Source organism: Esox lucius, chromosome 15 (genome assembly GCF_011004845.1).
Source record: "Esox lucius isolate fEsoLuc1 chromosome 15, fEsoLuc1.pri, whole genome shotgun sequence".
NCBI classification, from domain to species: domain Eukaryota; kingdom Metazoa; phylum Chordata; class Actinopteri; order Esociformes; family Esocidae; genus Esox; species Esox lucius.
The window spans coordinates 25,015,931-25,033,442 of record NC_047583.1 but is presented as its reverse complement, the minus strand read 5'-3'; the positions used below and the strand labels follow the sequence as shown (position 1 = coordinate 25,033,442).

The following is a 17,512-nucleotide window of genomic DNA, read 5'->3' as shown; positions in this document are numbered from 1 at the left end:
TCCAAAAGTAGTTGCAAATGTGGTCAATTCTATGGCAGAGGTTACTCTATGGGGTGGAAAAGCTGCAACATACTTTTTTTTTTTTAATTAAGCTATCAATATTAGAATATGGGGATGTACACGGGCTTTGCTACCATTAACGTATGATTTTTAGGAAACGTCATCAAACGACTCTTAACTGCCACGTCATCAGATGCCCCGTCACCGCATAAACAGAAAAGATGGCCGCCTCCGTCCGGGAGAAGCAGGCAGGTCTGTCACTGGGTTTCATTTAATAGTTTTACTTAAAAATACACAAACTTTGGCTTCATGTTATAAAACGTAATATTTTCAATGACCTCATCCTACTTCATTTGAATAGAATACGATATGCCACGAACATTAAGTAAATGCTATGCTAACTTACTACAGTACTACTGCAAGCTAGCTAGCTAAAATCCTTACGCTTTAGTTTGCAAGCTCGGTACAAGAAATACCATAAAGCAGCAAAGTTGTATGGTTAGCCTATAACTACTTCTGTAATTGATTTAACCGGACGGCTGTGTCATGTCATGCGGTTGTCATGTTAAACAACATGAATGGTACGCTGTTTGTGATGTAGCTGCGACCGCAACTAAAGTGGCTAAAACCTCGATATTGCCAATCCAGTGGTTCCCATCTCCTGTCCTCCACTCGAGTATGCCCAACAGCACGCATTTTTGTTGTAGCCCTGGACAATTATATCCAATTCAATCCAATTAGTGCCTGATAATTTGTTGAGAAGTTTAGTCAGCTGTGCCTAGCTTGGGCTAGAATAAAAATGTGTGCTGTTGGGGGTACTCAAGGACCGGAGTTGGGAACCACCAAGTCTTTAGTTGCGGGGCGTTACATAGGCTTACATAAAGGTTTTTAGGGCTCCAAATCCACGTTTCACGTCAACAAATATTTCTGTATAATCTCCACAGACTTGATGTGCCATCAATGGGTTTGAATTTGTTCCTCGATATGAACAAAGTTGTAAAAAGCATTTTTGTTTTGCCTAAGTAGTGTGACTAAGAAAACAAAGTCACCCATCTTTTTTCAAACCTGTGAGTGCAGATGTTGTAATGTTGGTGAGATACAGTTGAAGTCAGAAGTTTACATACAACTTAGCCAAATATGTTTCAACTAAACTAAGTTGTTCGCAATTCCTGACATTAAATTCTAGTTAAGGTTCCCTCTGTTAGGTCAGTTAGGATCACCACTTTATTCTAAGAATGTGAAATGTCAGAATAATAGTAGAGAATTATTTCTTTTCAGCTTTTATTTCTTTGATCACATTCCCAGTTGGTCAGAAGTTTAGATGCACTCAATTAGTATTTGGTAGCATTGCCTTTAAATTGTTTATCTTGGGCCAAACATTTCAGGTAGCCTTCCACAAGCTTCCTACAATAAGTTGGGTGAATTTTGGCCCATTCTTCCTGACAGAACTGGTGTAGCTGAGTCAGGTTTGTAGGACTACTTGCTCGCACTCACCTTCTCAGTTCTGCCCACAAATGTTCTATAGGATTGAGGTCAGGGCTTTGTGATGGCCACTCCAGTATCTTGACTTTGTTGTCCTTAAGCCATTTTGGCACAACTTTTGAAGTATGGTCATTGTCCAAGCTTTAACTTCCTGACTCATGTTTTCTGATGTTGCTTCAATATATCCACATAGTTTACCTTCTTCATGACACCATTTATTTTGTGAAGTGCACCAGTTCCTCCTGCAGCAAAGCACCCCTACAGCATGATGCTGCCACCTCTGTGCTTCCCGGTTGGGATGGTGTTCTTTGGCTAGCAAGCCTCCCACTTTTTTCTCCAAACATAACTATAGTAATTTTCTCCAAAAAGAACGATCTGTAACCCCATGTGCAGTTGCAAACCGTAGTCTGGCTTTTTTTGTGGCAGTTTTGGTACTGTGGCTTCTTCCTTGCTAATGTCAATGCAGGACTTGTTTTACTGTGGATATTTATACTTTTGTACCTGTTTCCTCCATCATCTTCACAAGGTCCTTTGCTATTGTTCTGGGATTGATTTGCACCTTTCGCACCAAAGTACGATTGTTTCTAGGAGACAGAAAACATCTCCTTCCTGAGCGGTATGACGGCTGCTTGGTCCCATGGTGTTTATACTTTCGTACCATTGTTTGGACAGATGAACATGGTACCTTCAGGTGTTTTTTAATTACTCCTAAGGATGAACAAAAAGCAAAAAAAAAACATTCTGATGTCTGGTTGAAAAATGAATTTTAATGACTTCAGCCTAATTGTATGTAAACTTTTACTGTTTTTGCGAGCCCTACTGTTTTCTATGAGCCCCATGTAGGGCTGACACTATCAGATTTTCACTAGACGATTATCGTGGCCAGAATAATTTACGGAAACGATATTATCACGGTATCTACAGAACATTTAAAAAAAAAATAGCTGTCAGTCAAATTGATCTTCAACTTTGTTTAATGTGGGATTTTTTAATCTTTTTTGGCAAATGAATTACACTAACCATAACTCTTAATGGATAGTGAAAGGCAACCAGATGAACTGCTAAAGAACAGATCCACGACGCCTAACACAGAGGAGTTTTGGGGAAAAATCAAATAGAAATGGCCTAGTGAATAGGCTAAGAAAAGGCATTCATTCAAATGTTAGTGTATAGGTCCAGACTCGTAGTTTAAGCACATGCATCGTTTTTCCATGAATAAGCTATGGAAAAACCAAGGGTTTTTCCATAGACTTCTACATAGACTTCTACATGCTTTGTAAGTAGGAAAACCTGCAAAATTGGCAGTGTATCAAATACTTGTTCTCCCCACTGTAACTACACAAATTGCTGCCTGTGGTTACCCATCTATAACATATGTTTGTCTAGTTAGTTAGCTAATTATTTCACTCATTGCTTTCACCTATCATTGGGAAGCAGAAGACATGACCAAGTCCCAGTTTCCCCAGTTCCATGTTAAATGGTGCAGAAGTGGTTAACATTTTCCTCAACGTCCCATCTTGGGTTTTGTGGTATCTGATGTGCATATTATTCAGTTTGCCTCCTTCAGTTTGGCGAGTTGGATACATAATCCATCAGATGAAACACAGTTTTTCAAAATATTGATACATCTTGAATTACTTCCCAGCTGTATGTTTTTCTCACTTTATTAGTGTTCTTCTGTGTTCCCAGCTGCCTTGAAGCGCATGCTAAATTTCAACGCTCCACCATTGAAAACCACCGCTGCTGAGCCAGTATGGAAGGTGCTGATTTACGACAGGTTTGGTCAGGACATAATCTCACCACTTCTGGCAGTAAAAGAACTTCGGGACATGGGGATTACTTTGCACTTGTGAGTAACTCAGAGTATGACATGACTGTTAATAATCTATTAATTTTGACAAAAAATACATTAAGGGAAAATAAGGCCGTAAAGAACCTTTTTAAATAACGAAACCCATCAACTACTTAACAGTGACTGACACAGCAACCAGTGCCGTTTATTTAATTTTAAGGGACAACAACTGTTTTTAGAAAAATACATTTGAGTCAATATTGAACTAAGTCCACTGCATTGATTTGACATTAATCACGAAAGGCCAGATATCTAGAATACATTTAATTTTCCTCTCTACTGTAGGTTGCTTCATTCGGACAGAGATCCCATCCCTGACGTGCCAGCCATCTATTTTGTTATGCCAACAGAGGAGAACATTGACCGGATATGCCAAGTAAGCTTCACTCAAGAACGTCAACTGATCTAATTAAATAAAAACCTGTATGATGTGTTTGCATTGCTCTGGAGCCGCGTTGATTTTTCCATGTGAGACAACTGGCTGGTAGGATCAAGGTTGAGCATTTTCTGTTTACCGTCCCACCTCGACATTGCCCAGATCTATTTGTTAATCAAACCTAAAACCCCAGATGTTTTAACATCATGTTGGTGAATATGTTGTTACATTCAATTCTGTTGTTCTGTCTTTTCCAGGACCTTCGCAACCAGCTGTATGAGTCTTACTATTTGAACTTCATCTCAGCCATATCTAGAAGTAAACTGGAAGATATAGCCAGTGCAGCGCTTTCAGCAAACGCCGTCTCCCAGGTTACCAAGGTGAGTCATCTGGACAGCCGTTAGTACCCCATTACCTCATGGTACACTTTGTCCTTTAGAGTTCAGGGGAAAAGTCGTGCACTACATTGGAACTAGGGTATTCTTTGGGACAAGGTACTAGTCTTTCCTTTTTAAGCACATCACAAGGTATTGGACAGCCTGGTAATGTCTTTTTTCCTTTGGTAGGTCTTTGATCAATATTTGAACTTCATTACACTTGAAGATGACATGTTCATCCTCTGCAATCAAAATAAAGAGCTAATCTCTTACCATGGTAAGTTAAATGGATTCTGAAAAGGTAGGGCTGGGCATTGGGACCAAAACATTGCGATGTCAGACCTATGTTCTACTATATTTGAACTTGAATGGCACTGCCCGGATTGCCAGCACCCAAGTTATTGGTACAGTGAGCAACAAGCAGGGAAACATGCATTAATGCTTTCTTCCACTATTCTCATATTCCATGTTCAAAAATCATACAGTATGTGGTAGTTAGACCATTAACTAGGTGCAAGAGAACAAAATAAAGAGTGTAGAAAGAGCAAGCAGCACAAAATGTCTAACTGGGTAAACCTTTTTCAATCTAACTTCTTTTGATTGACTGTAAAATCAAATAATCTATTGGCCAAATGGATTTGCATTTTAGAATTTTGTTTTGCTAAATGTAATGAGAGAGAGAGATTTATCCAATACGGATGTTACTGTCCTGTCGGAAATAACTTGATGCTGAACGACCTCTAAACATATACTTAAATACAGTGGCAGTAAATGTTTCCATGACATGTTAAACTTGAATAGTGCTAGGTGCTTAAGATCCTGCCCCTCGAACCATCTTTGTCTCAAAACAACTTTATTTATTAGAGCAAAGAAAAAGAGAGCATATTTATAATAAAGGAAAGAACAATTGTATTATACCAATTATCACTCTATTCATGTATTCTTTATACCTCCTAAAAATAAAAAAATTATTGTAGGCAAAATTTTATTATTTTCAGCCTGTTGATTTCTGCCATAGATGTCACTCAATAAAACAGTCAAGGAAGCGATTTACTTTCCTTCCAAGTTATTATTTAAGTAATTTTTAGGATAATATTTGACAGTGAGTGAAACATTTGGAAAGTAGCCTAAAGCGACAACAGTAGTCCCAAATAGTATAGATATGAATTACCAAAATACATAATGTTACTAAATAGCCCTATTTGTTAAAAGGTAAGGTCATGTGAAAGTTGTCTCTTTCTTTTTTTTTCTTTTTTTTGGACAAATAGATATCCCCACTTTAACAGTTTCAAAGATAAAAATGGTTTTATCTTTGAAACCATTTACGCAGTAAAAAAATGCAATTTCCTAATGCAGGAATTGTTAATACACCTTTACCTTTACCATCGCATATAATGGCTGAAATTACAAATGATTAGAAAATTCTTAGAGACTTATTTGGTCTTAATCATATGGGTGTGTGGTAACACATCACGCCAGGATCAAACAACCTGTCTGAGGGCCTTAAAAGAATGACTACTGGTAATCTTCCTAGGATAGGTTTTCCCACCACATTCAGCCCAAGAGCTGAAAGATGCTAATAGAATTCGCTAAGAACCCTAGGCTGACTTCAAAGGATCTACAGGCCTCTCTTACCACAATCAATATTGAAGTGAAAAGGAAACTGTCATAAAGAGAATGCAAAAACTTTGGAGGTCAGGAAGATGCCTCTGTTCTCAAAGAATATCAACACACAACTGACGTTTGCCAGACAAAACCTGGGTAAAGAGAAGAACTACTGGAACAATGTGCTCTGGACAGATGTGGAGTCGTTTGACCACTGTGCCAAGAAAGCCCTGAAGCATCAAACAGGTGAAGCAGTATGTAAAGAAGATTGGGCAAAAATAATAATCTTTCAGTCTCATTTGTTAAATTAGGTTACCTTTATATGTCAATAGTGTTGACATGTAGATTATATATCCATATGTTTAAATATGTAAAAAAAAATAAAAGAGCTAAGCATCTCAAAGAGAAATCATATATTGAAGAGAAGATTACATTTCCATATGTCCAAATAAATAAGACAAATTTCCAGTGGGTGTACTTCCATTTTCACTTGACTGTTATTTATATAATGTATGTTCGATTATTTTAATTATTTTATAAAATGATTTGCCTTCATGTTGTCCTATTTCCTTGTCATTAGCAATTAACAAACCGGACATCATGGACACAGACATGGAGGCCATCATGGATACAATAGTAGACAGCCTTTTCTGCTTCTTTGTCACTCTGGGTGGGTCCTTTAAAATACCCTTTTCAATGTCACAGTCACTCATTATGTACACTTTCTTTTTGAGATAGTTGGTTGATAGTTTGTGGATAAGGGCTAAGGTTATGATTAAGGGCTAAGGTTATGATTAAGGGCTAAGGTTATGATTAAGGGCTAAGGTTATGATTAAGGGCTAAGGTTATGATTAAGGGCTAAGGTTATGATTAAGGGCTAAGGTTATGATTAAGGGCTAAGGTTATGATTAAGGGCTAAGGTTATGATTAAGGGCTAAGGTTATGATTAAGGGCTAAGGTTATGATTAAGGGCTAAGGTTATGATTAAGGGCTAAGGTTATGATTAAGGGCTAAGGTTATGATTAAGGGCTAAGGTTATGATTAAGGGCTAAGGTTATGATTAAGGGCTAAGGTTATGATTAAGGGCTAAGGTTATGATTAAGGGCTAAGGTTATGATTAAGGGCTAAGGTTATGATTAAGGGCTAAGGTTATGATTAAGGGCTAAGGTTATGATTAAGGGCTAAGGTTATGATTAAGGGCTAAGGTTAAGATTAAGGGCTAAGGTTAAGATTAAGGGCTAAGGTTATGATAAGGGCTAAGGTTCTATTAAGGGTTAAGGTTATTTGATAGTTATTTGAAATTTTACTCAGTCTGGAGAGTCTCTCCAAAGAAATGAATATGCATTAGTTTAATTAATATTGCTTTGTCTTTGGAAATACTTGACAAGATTTTAAGATTGTCCTCATTTCGTGATTTGGTGTTCGTTGTATGTCGTTTGCATTGGACTAATAAAACTTGCCATTGATTCAGGTGGCTATACCATTTCTCCCTGCTAGGTGGCAGCACCACTTCTACATGGCTCTACAGTAGACTTATGACCTGTAATGTTTTGCAAAATATTTTTCATTATGCACTTGCCTGCGTTTTCTAACTTAAGCTCACAAATACTCCTTGTAAAGAAATTGAATACATTAAAACGGTCAGAGTTGCACTTCCGGTGAAAGGAAGAACCAAGATAACATTTCCTAGATAGGAAAGCTATTAGTAAAGGGTGTTGTGTCTAAAAGCTTGCAGTTGAGCAAAACCTCCCTCATATTCTCTAAAGACGTGCTCTCCTAATGTCTTCAATGGCAGCTAACCTGTTTTTTCGGTTTTGTTTTGTTTTCTTAGGTGCTGTCCCGATAATTCGCTGTCCAAGGGGGAATGCTGCCGAGATGGTTGCGGTGGTGAGAATAATCCTTCCCCATTTATAACCTCCACGTCTCAGCCGTCGTCAGGGGCCCGGTCTGTCTGCCTGAATGCTCTTTGTATTAGGTCTTGGCAGCGCGTACAGGCCGGGAGAGTAGCACCCATCCCCATCGGGTACAGTGAAATGGGAAATGAGTAATCTGAGCAGGACATCCATATCCACCCACCTCTACACAGTGTTTGCAGGTAGATTCTTTCTTCACATGGAGAGGAATGTTGATGTCTGGAAGCTGATCCTCAGAGGGCCGTAATGGATGGATGCAGTGTTACTCCTCTAGTCGTACAAGACTGCTCTTTGTTCCCAAGACTGTACTGCCGTGATGTGATGGGGTCTGTGAGCTGTCTCAATTAATCGCTTCAGGACCGTTGCGCTTAGTATACGCGTGTTAGAGGAGGTTGGAGCCGTGTCTGTGGCCCTGTCTGACAAGCAGCTCGGAAGCCTCATGGGCAGTGGAAATTGGCCAGGGGGGTGGGGAGCATACAGGTCGTCAGGTTAGCGAATGGGTCCTCACACGCGTTGACCCACGTGACTTCCTTCCCGCAAGATCAGTGTGGGGGGAGGAGAACAGATTGTCTTTGCGCGTATGCCTATGAGGAAGGTTTACCTCAATCTTCAACTCTCCCAAATTCATTGGGAGGAGTTATGATGAGACAGAGCCATAAATAAAGTTGGAAAGGAAGAAAATGTCAAAAAATCTATTTTCTAAATGGATTAAAGTTTATTTTCTGGAAGCTAGAAAATATACATTAAAAATATTTCTAACTCTGTCTATTGCAGAAACTTGACAAGAAACTGAGGGAGAATCTGCGCGATGCCAGAAACAGCCTGTTCACTGGAGACAACATGGGGGCCAGTCAGTTCAGGTGGGTCAAGGTGCAAACTGCTAAACTACTTAGGAACCATAAAGTAATTAATGTCAGTATTCTGTACTTCCAAAGCCAGTTTTGTGGGGGAAATAGCTTCCAAACAAACCATGTATTTGTCCAACTCTACAGTGGAAATGTGCTGTCATGCTCTTCTCTCCAGACCATCTGAGCACTTAGCTAGGCCTTTGCGATGTAGTGGATGAAGAGAAATGTCCTGCCTTCTTCTGGGAAGCTCTGAGGGGGGTCCATTTCAAGTCTTCTTTTGTTTCAGCCATGGTGAAGCGAGGAGAGAGGCTCTAGTCAGTGGGGAAATCTGGGTTCATTTATCATTTTCTCATTCCATCTCTATCTACTTCTCTTTCTGTTTCTCTCTTCAGTTTCCAAAGACCCTTGTTTGTACTCGCTGACCGCAACCTGGATTTAGCTACCCCCCTCCACCACACATGGACCTACCAGGCCCTGGTCCACGACGTGCTGGTAAGGCTAACCAGATGTCAGAGGCACAAGGACTCAGGGAGGGGAAGGGAAACACAGAGCTGTCAGTCATACACCATGTTATGATGGCCTTAACAGACACGTCGTACACTTGGACAAAATAGGACCTAGCTAGCCCATGTGGAACATCCTCTCTGGTCTGGACTAATTTCCCATTTCACACACTGGGTATACTGGGTTCTTTTATATATTTATATTAATGTGTGTGTTCATGTTTTATTTTTTAATACGGCTAACAGATTTCACTTATTTCTAAGCTACTGCAATGCTTCTTTGTGGAAGATGAAAGAGTAATGCTGTGGTATGTGCTCAGTGCATTGACCTGTGCTAGTGGTCATAAATATATGCCAGGAACCATTTTCCAGCATCCATGCTTTATAATTATTTGGGGTGTTGAGTGTATGGACATGTCTGCTCTCTTTTTACAGCTCTGGGTCTTTTGTTAAAGTTCTTTCTGTTTACCAGTTTTAGGCATTATAGTGATGGAAGTTGATAGCGGTCTTTATCCTAGAGGTATCTATGAATCAGTCTATTTTCCCATGTTGCACGCAGATTATTATCAGACTATGCAACCAGTTGAACCTGTTACAGCTACCAATTGGGGGTGTAAATTAGCCAGAACTTCGTGGTACGGTATTGCACAGTGCAGGATTATAACGATACTTATGTCACAATGTGAGTTTAACACAATATTTAATTAATTCAAATTCATAGATAGTATTATATTAATATGTTATATTGGGATTTGTTTTTTTCATTTGTCTGAAGGACAAAACAAAAAAAAAACACATGGTCTGTACATTTCTCAGACTAAAGTAAATATATCAGAATCTGTGTACCTTTACAGGAAGAAACTTGGTGAGTATTTTCAACCTAGCTACCGTAAGACACACTCGCTGTAAGTCACTCGGGAGAAGAGCGTCTGGTCGAATGAAATTATGTTGTAAAATGTAGCATGCTATTTGAATGTTTAAACTACAGTGTAACCAGCTCAGTGTGTTTGTGTCTGCATGTGATCTAGGACTTCCACCTGAACCGAGTCAGTATGGATGAGTCGGTGGGCTCCGAAGCCTCCCCAGCTGGAGCCCGACCCAAGAAGAAGAACAAGAAAAGTTATGATCTCACAGCTTCAGACAAGTTCTGGCAGAAACACAAGGGCAGGTCAGAAACGCCCCTCAGTTACCAATTTTAAAATGTATTGGATTAATTGCTATTGAAGTAGTAATTAAGCAAGTAGCCAGATTTACAACATACCCTAGTTGTGTATTATGAGCAGTAGTTAAAGTGCTTTCTAACTTAGTAGAAACAGAATGTGGAGCATTGGCGTGGTAAAGCGGTGCTTGGCTGAGTGGTTTTGACTCTTTTAGTCCGTTCCCGGAGGTGGCTGAATCAGTACAGGAGGAGTTAGACACGTATCGAGCCCAAGAGGATGAGGTGAAACGCCTCAAGAGCATCATGGTACGAAGGCGCACACACTGTTTTATAGAGCTGTTCAATCAAGTAGTCTCAGTGAAGACAATGAACACTCTAAAACCAAACTGAATCTTCTCCAGGGTTTGGAGGGTGAAGATGAGGGAGCCATTAGCAGTATTAGCATGTCAGACAACACGGCTAAACTCACTTCAGCTGTCAGGTGAGCATCAACGTAGAATCTACTTGTTTGTCTCTATTGCACTTCATTCATTAGGGTGTCATTATGGACAGCCATGTGGAAACTTCTCTGTGTTCCCTCTAACAGCTCCCTACCTGAGCTTCTGGAGAAGAAGAGGCTGATTGACCTCCATACTAACGTAGCCACCGCTGTTCTGGATCACATTAAGGTCAGTGTTTAACAATGTCCTCTCTGTCTATGGTGCACTGCATCCTATTAAGGCTCCTTTTGTATGGAACTGGAAGCCGGTTGAGAGAATGCCAAGAGTGTGCAAAGCTGTCATCAAGGCAAAGGGTGGATTCTTCGAGGAATCAACAATATGAAATGTATTTTGATCTGTTTAATACTTTCGGTTGCTGCATGATTCCATACGTGTTATTTCATAGTTTTGATGTCTTCACCATCATTTTACAATGTGGAAAATAGTAAAACTAAAGAAATACCCTTGAATGAGTAGGTATGTCTAAACTTTTGACTGGTACTGTACACCGATCAGCCGTAACATAATGACCACTGACAGGTGAAGTGAATTACACTGATACACCAATCAGCCATAACATTATGACCACTGACTGGTGAAGTGAATTACACTGATACACCAATCAGCCATAACATTATGACCACTGACTGGTGAAGTGAATTACACTGATAATCTAGTTATCATGGCACCTGTCAGTGGGTGGGATATATTAGGCAGCAAGTGAACATTCTGTCCTCAATGTTGATGTGTTAGAAGCAGGAAAAATGGGCAAGCGTAAGGATCTGAGTGACTGACACAAGGGCCAAATTGTAACGGCTAGCCGACTGGGTCAGAGCATCTCCTAAACTGCAGACCTTGTGGGATGTTCCTGGTCTGCAGTGGGCAGTACCTATCAAAAGTGTTCCAAGGAAGGAAAAGCAGTGAACCAGCAACAAGGTCATGGGTGGACAAGGCTCATTGTTGCATGTGGGGAGTGAAGGATAGCTCTTCTGAAGGATACGATCCAACAGAAGAGCTACTGTAGCTCAAATTGCTGAAAAGGTTAATGCTGGTACTGATAGGTGTCAGAACACACAGTGCATCACAGTTTGTTGCGTATGGGGTCTAGTGGAGTCCATGCCTTGACGGTCAGGGCTGTTTTGGCGGCAAAAGGGGGCACAATATTAGGCAGGTGGTCATAATGTAATGGCTGATCGGTGTATGTACTCTAATGTATCTCATGTTACTTCTATGACCCACCCACAGAGCCGTAAGCTGGACGTGTACTTTGAGTATGAGGAGAAGCTGATGAGCAAATCCACTCTGGACAAGTCTTTACTGGACATTATTAGTGATCCTGATGGTACTGTGCCACTTTGCCTGTCTACGCTGTAAATAACACAAATATGTGTGTGCTTTGTCTACGGTCGGAAATACCAGAGAGGCCGTTTAAGGAAGGTTGGTTAAACAACTGTTTTCCTCTTTGTAACAGCGGGAACACCAGAAGACAAGATGAGACTGTTTCTGATTTTTTACATCACAGCCCTGCAGCCCCCCTCAGAGGTGAGGCTTGGCCCCTTTCCAAAACCTAACCCAAACCACTACCTCTGCACCCATCAGAAACATACTAGACACACATCTGTCCCTGTCAAATACATGCCAAACGACTTAACCACAGGTCAGGAGAGGACCCATAACATGCCGGCCTCTTTTTATGTGTAGCGAACTCTATGTTGATATTTCTGTTCTACTAGTCATTTGCAGTATTGTCAAAAACCAGACAATAGCAACCTCCACAGAGACAGTTTGGGGTTTCACAGGATGTAACAGTCTTAGCAACTACACAGTATGAAAAGACTAGACTCTGGTTTGGATTTCATTGTTTGTTCTCAACATTTCAGTTTCCATAATGATATTCAAACCAGCTTTACTTCTGTCCACATTTAAAAGCTTCATTGTTCGATTTGACACATAGATTTCCAGAACATTTATGCTCTTTGTAGCCATGTCCAAAATGTCATTTCTTCAGAAATCTGATAATGCTCGCTTGTTCAGCTGTGTGGGTCTCCAGGCCCTCTGTCAGGCTCTACTCATTGACTGTAGTGGGTCCCATCCGTGTCCTTCAGCGAGACAGCTCAGCGACCAGCCTCCCAGGGACCCACCTTGGCCAGCCCTGTTACTGGCTCTTCTTCCAGCTGTCACCACCACCTTGCTTACCAGAGCTCACCAAATTCGATTCAGTCAGATATCAGGTCCAAGTCTCTGCAAGAAAGCGAGTGCCTGTATTCACAAAGTCTCAGTAGGAATCCTGATCTATTATTGGTTCCCCGCTCTCCCACGTAGGACAGGGCTTAAAGTAGATCACGTTTTTTACAGGAAGTGGTGCATGCATTACAGTCTGATTTATTCAAGTAATTACACTATTTGATATAACTCATATAAATAATTTATATATCTCCATGGCCTACACCTATTTGTCAGATCTTTTTTATCATTTATAACGTTGTAGTATGGCATAAGCATGACCACTCATGATGTTTTCATCCGATTGTCAAACAGTCTCTTCGTAACGCACTCCTGTTGGCATGTCCACTCTCAAAATAATTCTGGTGCCCAAAACATTGCCCTGCACCACCACAGTTTGACTAATGGAAAGAGACATCAGTTGCAAAAAAACAAACAACCGAAGTGTAATAACATTCTGCAACTGTCATTAAGATCACTAACTTTGTGGCCCTAGCCGAAGCTTCCAGTCTCTTTCTTGGCAGCTCATCTCCCAACTTGGAGAAATGTTAGTGAACCATAGTTATACTGCCTGTTTTAAAGTTAATGATGCAGCTGACTTGTGGTAATGTTTAGTCGTAATTAGTGTGATGGACTCGCGTTCTGCCGGTTTGGCGTACACCCGTTATTTAGTTTGTCTTATTTTCACCCCCGTCTAAAAGACTGATCCTGGACTATCAGTCCTACTCTGACATTTAGTGAATACAAGTTCTTGGCTCAAGCTTTGGGTCTGGGATCAGCGTTAGGATCAAGCTGTCCCAGAGAGTCACGTTGATCAATGGTCTCTCTAATAGCCCGTCTCCCCCCAGATTGTGTGCTCTGTTCCCCGAGCTGACAGCTGAAGTCAAGCAGGAAATCTTTTTCCACTGCTCAGCCATTTTGTGGGATTCTTCCTTTCATCTTGGCCAGATTATAACCGTGGGATTACCCTCTTCTGCTCTGTCCTCCAGCCGCTCCATCGACTCAAAGAAAACACATTTAGGCTTATTTGTTTTCACTGGCTGAAGTGGCGTAACATCAGTTTAGTTTCATAAGAAAGTTCCTTTGCTTTCATAATGAACCAGAGTGGCGTAAAGTCCGTTTAGTTACCTAATAAAGCACTTGTGCTGTCATAATGAATTGAAGTGGCGTACAATCAGTTCAGCTACATGTCTGTGCCGCGATAATGAACTGTTGATTCCAACCACACACATCTCTCGGGACCTCACACACTGCCTTTGGAATCAAATGTCCCTGGGCGTTGAAGGCCCAACTAAACCTTAATTCCAGTCAGTTGTTTGTATGTATTACCTTGGTGAACTGACATACAACTGGGGTTGTCATGTGTTTCAGACTGACCTGGAACAATACAAGAAAGCACTGCTAGACATTGGCTGTGACCTGTCCCCCCTGAACTACATAAAGCAGTGGAAGTAAGTTGTTCCTGAGCGGCCGAACTTCGCATCATACTTGCAGAACAAACCCCTCACAAAAACACGTTGTTCAGTGTTCTAACAAGCAGTGTGCTATTTCTCTCTTGGTCAGGGCTTTCACGAAGATTGCAGCCACACCCTCTAACTACGGGAACAGCGGTGTGAAGCCTATGGGGTAAGAGAGAGAGAGACCACTCTGTGTTTCCCAAATGGCACCCTGTTCCCTAAACAAGGCCTTTGACCAGGGTAGTGGATATAGGATATATAGGGCTATTTGGACCGTAGCCACAGTGCCCCTCGTTTTAGACCTCCTATAACCCTATTGTCTGTAAGCCCTAACCTCCATGCTTACCCGGTCCTCCTGCAGCCTCTTCTCCAGAGTCATGAACTCCGGCTCCCAGTTTGTCATGGAGGGGGTGAAAAACCTGGTACTTAAACAACATGTGAGTAGCTCCACACACACACACAGGATGGGTTGGTTGATACTGAGTGTCTCTTAATCCTTCTGCTCCTGAGACGACAGCGAGAAGCAGTCTCATGGATCTGACTGAATGTGTTTTTGAAATGTCTAGATTTATGCTCGGCTTTGACGGGAATGTTTTATGTAGGATAATATTTCATACAGCTTCTCCGGGCTGTCTGTGGTGTTTAATATTATCTGGTGAGAAAGACGTTCTGAAAGTATGTCTCTTTCAGAACCTGCCGGTCACCCGTATACTGGACAACCTGATGGAGATGAAGTCCAATCCAGTGAGTCTCTTCCCTCTACTCTAGAACCAGCAAACGGTGTACTCCCAGATCTAGAACCCACATATGGCCTGAACAATGCCCCAGATCTAGAACCAACATACGGCCTGAACAATGCCCCAGATCTAGAACCAGACTGGTTTCCATTTAGAAAATGGTCAAAGGAAATTGGGATATGTGGGAGAAAACTAGTCATCACAAATTGATTTAATAGGGCCGACTGTAAACTAGCAGTGGGGCTTTGTGTCGATGCCTGTGAGCGACCTGTGCTTCCAGCCCTTAGTCTGAATGGTCAGTCAGTCCACTGGGATCCATATGGGGACTGTCCAGGGTGTGGAGACGGAGGCAGGCCAGTGATTGTGTCCTGGCCAAACCAACCCCTAATTTAATCTGCTGATGTCCCATCTCTGTCTACCAGTTCCCTTCAATGTGCCCTCAGGGCTGTGGTCAGAAGTAGGACTAAGGGACCCATTCGGGGGGGTGGCATGCTGTTTCTGTCCAGGCCGGGAGGAAGCACGGATTACAAGATCCTGTTACAGCCTTTCCATGGCAACAGGCTTTCTGCAGCACCCAAACCCCATCCTCACTTCTGTCCTGAATTCGACGTAACAATATTATCATTTTCTCAGCTACTGGAATTACAGTGCTCCGTACAATACGCTTCTTGTTCGGGTAGAGCCGACAGGGAGAGGGCGGTCTGGATTCAATAGCCTCCCGTCTCGTCGCCGCCCCCCCCCTGGTCCAATGCACCTCACAGACAGGTGGATTCTATCATTGGTCCTTCGTGTGAACACAATGCCATTCCTCTCCCAGGCTGCTGTAGCAGTGTGTTCAGGTTTGATATCAGAAGCTCTCCCGTAGGGGGATAGACGATAGCTCAAAAATCTGGAGCATTTAGGCCGTTCAGAAAGCATAAGAGAGCTCATCTTTCACCAGCCTGACGGCAAAGTATTTTCTCTTCTGGGGAAGTATTTGAGTGGGACACAGCTCTGCCAGATAGAGGTGGATGCGTTCCGTCCACTGAGAAAATAATGGGTAGACTAAAGACTTGGGATGCATTTTAAATGTCACTCTATTCCCCATTTAGTGCTCTACTTTTGACCAGGGCCCAAAGGAGAACAGTGTTGTTTGGGAGGATGTGAAAGAAGGAAAAAAGCCTCAATTTCTTCTAAATGGGACGTTTCTGTTGAAAGCAGACATCGTACTTGAGTCAAATGGCTCAATGTCTTACATGCTTACTGTATACAGGAAGTGGTTGTTAATAAAAGAAATAATAAAAGAAAGAGAATTAGAGTGACAGCCTTACCTAATGAGAGGATTTGTTTTATTGAGTTGGGATCTCTCGTTGGTCATGTGATATTGGTTGGTGCACTGACTATGTTCAATGATTTGCAGGAGACTGATGACTACAGATACTTTGATCCTAAAATGCTACGAGGCAGCGAGAGGTAAGAGGCTACCTGTTGGTTAGTTAAGGCCTCTAAACAGTAACATCCTCCCTCTCTAACCTTGGTTCCTTGACTCTCCTGTTCTCACAACAGCTCAATCCCAAGGAACAAGAACCCATTTCAAGAGGTAAGTCCTTCTGACGGCCCAATGCAAAGCCCGTCGTTCACGGCTGTGTTGAGGAGGGCACCACTGCGGATGACTCTGGCAGTCTGCTGGATGAACACTGTCTCTGTCTCTGTTTCAGGCGATTGTCTTCATGGTTGGAGGAGGAAACTACATTGAATATCAAAACCTGGTGGACTACACAAAGGTATACTATTACTCAGTTGTTGTTTTTTTTTCATTTAAACTGAACATTCCATGAAACATTGTGAGACAAAATCTATTTTGTGAAACGTCTTCATTTGTCATGTTGAGTATTTATTGAACACTGTGTTTTGTGGTGTCCTGTTAGGCTAAGCCAGGGAAGAAGGTGCTGTATGGTTGCAGTGAGCTATTCAATGCAGGACAGTTCCTTAAACAGGTAGGAGAACCACCTACCTGTGTTTTAAATGGCCCCCTATTCCCTGTGTCTTCCACTGCTGTTCTTAGGGCTTTGTCAAAAGTAGGACACTAAATAGGAAAACAATATTTTGGTGCACTCTATTTGATTAATCGTATATGGCATGATCTTGTAGGTATGTGTTGAATCACCTACACTGCCCAGTTGGTCTTGGATTTCTTATAGTAAGATTTTGTTTATGTCTCCACAGCTTTCTTCACTTGGCCAAAAGTAAAAGCAAGAAAGCATGAACCTTTAATTTTCTTGGATTCCATTTCTGAAAAATATTCACAACTGCTTTGAAGACCTTCCGAATCACAGATGATCGTTTCCAGTTACTCTATGTCCTGACTCTGATATTCCATGTATTTTATAAAGTGTACTATACTTACATTGCTTGTCTAACGAACGTCTTTACACACTCAACAAATAAAGTTTAACAGTCTTACTCAAAACTGTCTTGCTTTCAAGTGTCTATGTAGTGTTGATAACGAGTTTTCAAAACGC

At 41.5% G+C, this 17,512-nt stretch overlaps 1 protein-coding gene across 1 annotated transcript; it reads left to right on the top strand.

Annotated features, from left to right (window-relative positions):
- The first annotated feature begins 154 nt into the window (after positions 1 to 154).
- Positions 155 to 17,460, top strand: scfd1 (sec1 family domain containing 1). The gene is made up of 24 exons (XM_020054347.2): positions 155 to 252; positions 3,172 to 3,331; positions 3,620 to 3,710; positions 3,968 to 4,090; positions 4,277 to 4,364; positions 6,273 to 6,362; positions 7,524 to 7,579; positions 8,380 to 8,465; positions 8,846 to 8,945; positions 9,985 to 10,124; positions 10,331 to 10,421; positions 10,517 to 10,596; positions 10,702 to 10,783; positions 11,840 to 11,936; positions 12,066 to 12,136; positions 14,189 to 14,268; positions 14,381 to 14,443; positions 14,636 to 14,711; positions 14,965 to 15,018; positions 16,411 to 16,463; positions 16,557 to 16,590; positions 16,709 to 16,774; positions 16,919 to 16,987; positions 17,217 to 17,460. Exons 1-24 carry the CDS (start codon positions 222 to 224, stop codon positions 17,238 to 17,240), a joined length of 1,905 nt encoding a protein of 634 aa, XP_019909906.1. The 5' UTR covers positions 155 to 221; the 3' UTR covers positions 17,241 to 17,460.
- The last annotated feature ends 52 nt before the right edge of the window (positions 17,461 to 17,512 follow it).

Bases quoted from the DNA above. Each gene is read 5' to 3' on its own strand.
- scfd1 (XM_020054347.2), top strand. From the start codon at position 222: ATGGCCGCCTCCGTCCGGGAGAAGCAGGCAG. The intron at 14,444-14,635 runs GTAAGAGAGAGA...GTCCTCCTGCAG, and splicing joins AGCGGTGTGAAGCCTATGGG to CCTCTTCTCCAGAGTCATGA. The intron at 16,591-16,708 runs GTAAGTCCTTCT...TCTCTGTTTCAG, and splicing joins ACAAGAACCCATTTCAAGAG to GCGATTGTCTTCATGGTTGG.